The sequence below is a fragment of the Nannospalax galili genome, unplaced genomic scaffold, assembly GCF_000622305.1.
Source record: "Nannospalax galili isolate Female #2095 unplaced genomic scaffold, S.galili_v1.0 scaffold923, whole genome shotgun sequence".
In the NCBI taxonomy this organism is placed as follows: Eukaryota; Metazoa; Chordata; class Mammalia; order Rodentia; family Spalacidae; genus Nannospalax; species Nannospalax galili.
In genome coordinates, this window is record NW_008349753.1 from 1,618,998 (window position 1) to 1,628,990 (window position 9,993).

Here is a 9,993-nt window from a genome sequence, read left to right on the forward strand (position 1 = left end):
CCTCTCCTCTCTGCTACTTCACTGGTGTACATTATCATTTAAGGTGGGACTGGAGAGGAATATTTATCTGAAGGAGTGGCCTTAATCTTAGACCTAATCTCACAGTATCATCTTGAAAGAGTTATAAAACCACATCAGTTAACAGATACTAGCATGTGTTTTATCACTTCATAAAATGAAGAAGTTGTGTGTTCATAGGGGGGAGGGGGCAAGAAGGTCAAATGATCAAGAATTACTCATTGATAAATGACTTAGCATTATAGATGGACTAGAAAGAGTTGAGCAAGCTGTGAGGAAGGGGAGTAGACTTGAACTAGATGAGGGCAGATCAGTGTGTGTCAGACAAGTTAAATAAAGACGGAATATGTCCAAAAAGTATATGACTGACTAAACATGCAGAGATTCAGAGGAGAGGCTCAGTGTACAGAGAAACCATAGTGCCCTTTAGGGCTAGCTGGAGGTACCCCACCTGCTTGTGGTAGCTCTTACAGATCCTTGAGACAGTAAGACAAAGAAAACAGGAACCACCTGAGTCATATGTATTATGTGGAAATTTCAAATCAAGTGTGTTTTTGAGAATAACCTTCTGTTTTTCATTTCTTCTGATATTAACTGCCTTTATGAAGGATGGTGATTATTACTGTGTACATACATTGTTTGAACTTAAGATTCTTATTAGAAACAGATGGCATTCCAGGTAGTCCCAGTAAGGTTTCTCTTTCTTTTTTGAGTGATTCTTTACACTAATTCCAAGTCTGTACCCAACAAATCACACCTGGTCACCCTAAACTCTGAATGCCATGCGTTCTTGTTTTAGATGGAAACTTGAGTTTTGTTTTTTGTTTTGTTTTAATTTTACTTGTTTGGAAATCTAGTGATGAAACTATTATTTTTATTTGGTTCTTAAGTGACTCTCGGTCACCTAGGGTCTTTTAGGACAAAAACATTGGTCTGAAAGAATTTCTGATTTATCACAGAAGGCAGATGCAGAACTTTGGGCTTGCTGAACAGTAGCTTCTAGATGGTTCGTATTTGGGAAGCTTTGGAAAGGAGATACTGCAGGTCTGTGAGTAGACATTTCTAGACTACTTTAAATCAAATTGACCACACTTGAGCATTTATGGAGTAAGCATTTCAGTGCCTAGCTTTATGCTAGAGGCAGGAACCCAATGTTAGGTATTTACACTGTCCATCAAGGGAGAATCAAAAGAGACTTAGCCTTACACAGTCTCTACTAAGTGCATAGTACTGATAAGAGATTTACATATATTTGGCAAAGACACTGTTAATGTTCTTGTGGTGGGGACAAAGCAAAACTCTTCTGAACACAAAGTGGTTAATTAGAACCCTCCCCCATCTCAGGACTGATAATCGTGTTAGAATCTGATTCTAAGTTCAGAATATGATCTGCCTGCTCTTGGAAGCTGTGTTTGTTCCTTGGTATTAACCAGATTCAGAAAAGGCATAATGTCCTTCTTTCTCATCATCTAGCAATAAAATGATCAGTGCTAGGAAAGACTTCATTGACCTAGGTTTTAAAGGAGGGCGAGGACTGGGAACTATTTTATTAAGGGTCAACTATAAGTGTTCACTATACTAACCACTGAAAATTCCCCTCAGATACCAGTCTCTTTCACATATGTAAAATATGAGATGAAGAGGGAATATCGACTTAAAAAATTTGTATGTGGGTAGATGGAAGCAGAGAAAGGGTGGGTGACGACTGACCCTCCTGGGTGAGGGATGGATGGCAGGAGTTAGTGATCTGTGGCAAGCCTAAAAAGCAGTAAAAACTGGCGTTGACTTGGATTCAAGGAAAGGTAGGAAGAAATACTAAAAAGATACTTTTCAAGCAGGTATACAACAGGCCTGAAATGATGAGGTTTAAGAAGTGGCTTGGTGTGGAATTAGAAGCCAGTGGTTCCTTTGAGCAAATGGATAAGTGGAATTGGCCACCAGCCTGTACAATAGATTGGAAGAGCAAACTGGTTGTGTGGTTGCTTTGAAAGTCACAAAGACTTGCTTGGCTTGGTGGTACATTACAGGAATCCCAAACACTCTGGAGGTTGAGTCGGGAGGATCATAAATTTGAGGTCAGTGTGAGCAATACAGAGAGACCTTGTCTCAAAAATAATAATAACATACACATCATAGAGAGATGTCAGAGGGACCTGAAGAGATGGAAAATACACTAATTTTTATTTAATCACCCAGAATATCCGCTTGGCTTTTGTGCTTTTGTGACTTCCTGGTGTAGGTATTTCCTGGTGAACCGACGGGATGCACACTGGTAGAGTCCTAGAAGTAGGGACCTCCCCACATTGCCCTCCTGGGTTCCTCAGGCCGCTAAAAGAACTCCCCACACAGGAATTGGCTGCAGAAGAGACACCTCACCCTTGTTTGCCTTCTGCCTGCCTTCCTCAGTGAGACCCATTAGACTCTCTACAGTCCTGTGCTCACTTTTCTCTGACTCTTTAAAGGCTTTTTAGTTCTTCATTTGCCTTTCAGAACTCTCATCCCCCCAGTCCTTCATGTAGGAATCTGATCTTCCAGAAAAAAATATATTTTCATCAGGTGGTTTTATCAATCAGAAATAGTTAACAGAAACCTAGGAACAGGAATTCTTGATGCAACCCTCCCTGTTTTAACACATTCTTCCCATACATTCATGTATATGCACACACACACACACACACACACACACACACACACACGCATGCACACACACATACTTTATCCTGCCTTTTTGTCAAATAAACTTATTTTCAATTACTCGTTCATTTGAAGATGCAGACCCAGCAACCACTGTGCTGTCCTTGGAACTTCAGGCATAGACAAGGGGTTAATGTCTCCCTATCAGTGAGGTTCCTACTGGCTGGCCTTTTCAGCTCATAGATGTTTTTCTTTGGCCTTATAAAGACATTTTATCCGCTGGAAACCCTTGTCGCATGACAGGATCAAAAATAGCTCTGTTGCAGCCTCTGCTGTCCGTCACCACATGTAAACTGGCAGGAGAGGAGGCCCTCTAAGCTGCGTCTGCACATTGTGGACCTGGCAGCTCTGGGGACAGTGTCTTACACAGCCACACCTGTCACCAAGGGTGAGCCAGTCACCTGATCACACAGAGTTCTGAGTGTTTGCATGACCACGCGCCTGGTTTCTGACGTGCAGTTAAGAACATCTCTAAGTGTCCTCAGAAACACTTGGTGACATGGTTTCAGCTGGCACCGGGAAAGATCTACAATTTGAGTAAAATGGAATGTATTTTTATCACAGGGAGTCAGAGTTCACTGCTCTCTCTGATAAATTCATCTTTTCTATGGATGTTCTTAACAAATGCTGTCAGTAGAATTATGAAAAAAAAAGCAAAAATCTGTGGTTTTGCAAAATCTGACTGTATTGTTTTGTGTTGGTCTTTCAAATCTGAAGGTGGTTATCTGTGTTTGTACTGTTAATAAATTGGTTTTGTTGACAGCCAGAGTGCATGCTATATTTTTAGAAAGATAGGGGGTTGTGACAGAGATTAGTTTAAAGAAAGATGAACTAAGTCAGATATTTGATGTTGGGCTTTGTAAATGGGTCGTAATAAATTGTACAAGTGACAGTTAGGATCATGAATTTAAAAAAAAAAAACAGCTCTTGTGATCTTTTAAAAAACCAACTTTTAAGTGAGGTCCTCAAGTCCATCTTGTATGTGATCTGTAAATGTACCATTTTAAAAAGGTACTTGATCTTTTTTTCCCCTAATGACTCAATACCTGTACAACTGATTTGTACAAAATATTAACCAACAAAGCAGATTGAAAGTAGATATGCTAAGAAATTCATTTCTCCTGATTTGGAGGCTAACATAAGGGTTAATTGTCATGTAGCATAAATGTTACTTTATGATGTGCATCCTTTAAGCCTTTATGAAGTTTAGAGATATTTGGTTGTATTTCCCTGTCCCTACCTTTTCCATCAGCCTCACCGTCTCCCCCCAAACCCCTTCTGTCTGTCTTGCATAGAGATAAACAAGCTGGTCAAGCCTCAGCTGCTGATAGTCAAACAGGTTTGATTAACCGTTATGTCCTTATGGAAAAAAACCAGAGAGAGAGAGAGAAAGTGTGCTGCACACCTCTTTGGAAATCACTGCCGTGAACGTTAATAGCATTTTTCTAGCTTCCCACAACAGCCTCTTGTGAGCCGAGTGAGCTGCACCACTGTTCGCTTGAGAAGCGTATCTGCTGTGTTCACCACACTTGTGAACTTTTAAACTCCTGTGGGGGTTTTGTTTTTGTTTTTGTCGCCTGCTTCTTTTTGTAATTATGATTCTTAATGAGGGTGACTGAGGTTGCAGAGAGATTAATGTGTGCCGAGTCTGCCTAGCAATTTCAAATAGGGTTGCCATGATGAAGAACATGCGGACTTTGTGGGGGGCCATCGCCCCACAGAACTGCCGAGTTGCAGATGGCCTGAGTCCTGTATTCACGGCTATGAATTTTTTCTATTTGCTAACCATTTTTTCTCATGTGAACTTTAAAGTCCTCATGAAGTCTGTGTTCAATCTCTCCTCTATGCACAGCTCTGGTGAGCTACGATCTTCCAAACTTTGGGTAACTGATATCAAATGGTTCTAAATCATCACAAGTGGAAATTCTGACAGGGAGAGTGTCCCTGTTTCTGTTGTTGAATTCTTTCAAGAGTGCATCAAACGGTCCGCTAGAAAGTAGATATTATGGCAACCCTATGTTGATAGCAACCACTAAATTTGAGTTTGTCTCCATCTCTGAGCCACGAATGCTATAAGAGGTGGCTGATGCCTGACTCTGTTTCCTGTTTCTTCACAGGATCCCTGCCCACTACGTCTACCCACAGGCTTTTGTGCAGCCTGGAGTGGTCATCCCCCACGTCCAGCCCACAGCAGCTGCGGCCTCCACGACCCCATACATTGATTACACTGGAGCTGCGTACGCACAATACTCAGCGGCAGCTGCGGCAGCTGCGGCAGCAGTCGCCTATGACCAGTACCCCTACGCAGCGTCCCCAGCAGCTGCAGGCTACGTGACCGCTGGGGGCTACGGCTACGCTGTCCAGCAACCAATCACCGCCGCCGCACCCGGGACAGCTGCAGCCGCAGCCGCAGCAGCCGCAGCTGCAGCAGCCTTTGGCCAGTACCAGCCACAACAGCTGCAGACAGACCGAATGCAATAGACTAGCCATCTGATCAAAGTCAAAAGGGTTTCTCTTTCCCTCCCGATTTTCCGATTTTTAGTAGCTAATAAGAGAGTTGACATTGACTTAACAGCTTTAAAGAGAGTGAGAGAGAGCCATTGTGAAGCAGAGGTGTTATTTTTTTCATATTCCGAGTAGTGCTGCCGAAAAGGAGGGAAGAATGGAGGGCCCGGAACAGTTTTGGAAGTCAGTCCCAAAGAGCCCGAGTTACACGGAAAAGCCACTAGGACAGGACCGCGGGGCACCACTGGGACTTTGCTTTTGTAACCGGATTTTTATTTTTTGCTCTTTTTATAGTATCAGGGAAGCAAACTGCCTTTTCCAAGTTAGAAAATGCTATGTGAATCTAGTTGAACCAGGGAATACAGAGTGAGCAATATGTAGCTTGAATTACGTGTAAAAGCAGATGTTTTGGGGTTTTTTTTCTTTTTCTTTTTCTTTTTTTTAAACAAACAAAACAACAAAAACGCTGGTTGTCCTTCTTTTGCAGTCACTACAGCCTACAGAACTTTTTCAAGGCAGAAAGTAGTGTTGTGCTATCTCAAAAATGGGCATCGAACAATCAGTTGAGTGTGGCGGTGGGTACAGTGGTGGACAGGTACCAAAGCTATTTTCTCGTCTGTCCTGTGGATGCATGGGACTGTGGAGCAAGTGATACGGAATTAATGGTGCAACAGCTGTTCAGACAATCAATAGCACACACAGTTCTGGAAAGCATCCATCACTTGTGCCTGCCGGATGAGCTTGTCACATTCTAATCCCTCTTCCATCCTGTTTCAATTTTGGGAAACTTGTATCTGCTGGTGTCAGCAACTTTGATCCCTAAACAGGATCAGGCTTACTCCCACAACTTCTCTTTCTACTTACTGTGCGGACTGGGACTTACGCGTAAAGGCAGGCGAAGTTTGCAGATACTCGACCCTTAAGAACTGTCTTAAGGACGTTTATTTTCTCCCTCTCCCCTTTTAAAATAATTTTACACTTTTTAGTCTCTATTTTAGAGTCCTATTTAAAGCTATTTATTAGTGAATCCAGTACCTGAGACAGCAAAGTTCTTGACATTACAATTTTTCAGTGGTTAATGATAATGTGGTTTATACTGTGCCTTAATAGTAATGCTATTTAAGATATTTATTTTTAAGTTTTACTATGCTGCACTCTAAAGAAAGGAACTTTAGACGTGACACTGTAAAATGATGAATTCATCTCATGGCATAAATTATTCAGTAGGTCTAGGTGTAGCATATTAAATATTAACCTATTCAACTAAAGATGTTGACTTGGATTTATTTAAATTCATATGTGCACTGTTTAAGAGGGTACTCTTACATGAACACATCTGAGTTTATTCGGTCTTGAGCTTTTTTTGAACAAGCTACACTGCTGGTCCCGTGTCCCTTCTCTTGGTTGCTTTGCTCTGTAGACCTCATTCATCGGCAACTCCGACTTTACCACTCTCCTCATGTAGTTTGTGTAGTTTTACAATGCTGCTTTCCATTTTCTGAAACTGCGATACTTGCAATTTTTACTCTTAAACTAAATTGAATACTATTTTACACTGTATTGGATTTTTATACTTGAACAATTTCATACAAGGGAAGACAGGTTAGCATTTTTATGGATTTTCTCCATTGTCACTGGATTTAAGTATTCCCATACTAGACAGTGTTAAGTAATGGAGACGTGACTCTCCTGTGCAAATTATTTATTCGTTGTGTATATTGCTTTATACTGTTCCAGATCTTCTAATCTATTCACTTGTATTAAATATAATTTTTAAAAACTCCTGTTGCATTGACTATTTATAATTCTTCTGGGAAAAAATTGTTTCTCATTTTAACTGGTTTTCTCTTTTGAAGACAGGCTGACTTCAAGCTCTTTATGTAGCCAAGGATAACCTCCCTTAACTCCTGAGTGCTGCCCATAAAGGCCTACGCCGCCCTGCTAGGGACGGAACCCAGGCCTTCGTGTGCGTTAGGCAAGCACTCTACCCACTGAGCCACCCTCCTAACCCTCACCCCCTTTTTTCTTGTTTGTTAGGGTTAGTGGTCGTGTTTCACGTGCAGCTTCTTCAGTAAACACAAAACTCTGGAGGCCCTATTCTTGGACCTTTAAATAAAGTAAATTTCACTGAATGTCTGCCTTATGTATAACAAAAAGACCATCCCCAAAAATGAGTCCAAAGGGACCGTTGTATCACTGGATACTGGTGAGCTGAAGATGGCTTGGTGGGACTGGGGTCTAGCCAATCAGAAGCTGGACCAGCAGAATGATGCTGGGACCAGGGAAACTGGAGTTTAGTGCTACACTCTTACTGCTTTCTAATCATGCCAGCAGTTCAAATTGCTTCTGCTTCTTTGTGCTACTAAAACTGAACCCAGAACCTCTTGACTAGCAAGTGTTCTGCCACCAAGCGCTATTCCTACCCAACCACCACCCCCCTTTTTAACTTGTTTTTTGTTTGATTGGTTGGTTGGTTGGTTTTGTATTTTGAGACGGGATCTCATGTATCCCAGGCTGGCCTTGAACATGCTATATTGCCTAGAATGGTCTTGAACTTCTGATCTTCCTGTCTCCCAAGTGATAAATTACTGTCATTATGGGCACCACACTCAATTTATGTGGTGCTGGGCATTGCATCCAACTAAGAGGTACATCCCCAGCCCTGAGTTTTTACTTTGCAGAGCTCTCCCTAAATAGTGTAGCTTTAACTTGTGATGTTCTTGCCTCTGCCAGGTCCCAAAGTAAGTAAGCTCCTTTTTCTTGATGGATTTCTCGTCTATCCTCTTGAGACAGTAATATCAACTTTGCATAGTCATTTAAGCATTGAAGTATGATCCTCCTTCCTGCAAAGCCACAAATGAAGGAAGTTACTTTGTGGGAGCAATTATTCCAGTGCACTACAGGGATAGTCAAAGAGCAAGTCCCCATGGGGATCTTTTACTTTTAAATTTCTTGCACAACATGGTAATATATAGTAGCAAGGTGTGTCCTAGAATGCCAGGTAAGTGGCCACATGGAATGCCCAGAGGGTGACTGTCTACCAATTGTCTTAAAGGGTATATGTTGTATGGACTTGACAGTGCATTGTTGGTTTATCTCTTGGTCCTACTGTCTTCCAAATCCATGATGGGTCTTTTCTTCAATTCTATTGCTTTTCATTCCAATTAGTAATTAGAAGCAACAGAAAACTGTGCTAGTAGACTCCATGCCACACTTATACTCCATCCGGAGCCATCACAGACTCAATCTTCAACTTCAATTGCCTTTCAATTGATGCCAATTTGTCCTTCGTGAGAGGCAAAATCGTACCCCAAGGTATTATCTGCCATCGGTAAAATAATTTTAGAGGTATTTAATGCCCCAGTGACTCTTATCCCAAAAGACATGTCTTAATTTTTCAGATTTATAAAAAGTCACTTTGCTCCTCAATAAGCCATCTATTGCTGATCTTTAAATGAAGTAATATTTGATTTATTGATCAAAAGTAGGTCAGACAGTTCTGGGGGGAAGCTTGTTAAAAACAGCTATGCTGGCTGTGTATGATACTGAGCATTTCATCCCAGTACACGGGAGGCAGAGGCAGGTGGATCTCAGTGAATTCAAGGCCAACCACATCTACAGAGTGAGTTCCAAGCCAGGCAGGGCTACATAGTGACACTCTGCCTGTTTCATATTAAATAATCAATTTTTTGTTTGTTTTTTGAAACAGGGTCTCCCTGTAGCCCCAGCTAGCCTGGAACTCACTAGGTAGACCAGGCTGGCCTTGATCTCAAAGATTCACCAGCCTCTGCCTTCTGAGTGCTGGGATTAAAGGTATGTGCCTCCCTGCCCAGCTTAAATAAAGAAGAGAAAAGCCATGATATAACATCTCCTTACACTGATCTCACAGGCTTCTGGTATTTGAGAGGTGGGGAGGACAATGTGCCTGAGATCCAAGGTGCGGGATGAGTCCTGGTTTCAGTACTTACCAGTGGGGTGGTACACTGTGAATGAACGGTGCCTACCATAGTTGCCCTCTTTACCCCTCCAGCTATACCAATTAAACGAATGCTTTGGCTTGTCCCTGCTAAAACTCAGGTTGAAATTTATGTCTCAGTATCAGATATTAAGTGAGACCAGGTGTGCTCTTCAGGAGATGACAAAGGCCCTGCAATTGTGAATGGGTTTATCCACTCACGCAAATTGTGAATTGGGGGGTAATGAACTATCTCAAAAGCCACTTGGGTTGGGTCTCAATGAACTCCCTTTCCTTGACCACATGATGTCCTGCAGTGCCTCAGCCAGCAAGAAGGCCATCACCAGATGGGGCCCTACCATGTTGGGCCAGAACCACGAACTAATATAATCCTTTTCTTTATGACTTAACCCAGCCTATGGCATTGTGTTATTAACAACAGAAAATGGAGTCATACGCTGAATTAATTGATAAGAACATTTCAGAAATTCTGAAGTACTGGGAAAATGGAAATTATAATGGGGCGGTATGGTCTAGGGGTTTTTGTTGTTTCGTTTTGTCTTTTGTTTGTTGTGTATTTGAGACAGAATCTCACATAGCCCATGTTAACGCTGGCCTTAAACACACTAAGTAGCCAAAGGTGATTTTGAATGTGTGATCCTCCTGCCTACCTCATGCATGCTGGGTTTACAGGTGTGTGTCACCATACCTGGTTTTATGTGGTATTGGAAATAAAACTCAGGGCGTCATACGTGCTAGGCAAACACTCTACCATCTGAACTACACACACACTCCCCTCACCCTACTGAGGCAATATGCAT

General features: G+C 41.9%; 1 protein-coding gene across 2 annotated transcripts in view; it reads left to right on the forward strand.

Annotated features, from left to right (window-relative positions):
• The window catches only part of Rbm24 (RNA binding motif protein 24), an 11,574-nt gene extending 4,618 nt beyond the window's left edge, over nucleotides 1-6,956 (forward strand). For both annotated transcript variants that reach the window (XM_008847060.2, XM_017801663.1), the window contains exon 4: nucleotides 4,830-6,956. In XM_008847060.2, coding sequence (XP_008845282.1) covers nucleotides 4,830-5,193 — 364 coding nt within the window. In that variant the 3' untranslated portion in view covers nucleotides 5,194-6,956. The remainder of the gene's footprint in view (nucleotides 1-4,829) is intronic.
• The last annotated feature ends 3,037 nt before the right edge of the window (nucleotides 6,957-9,993 follow it).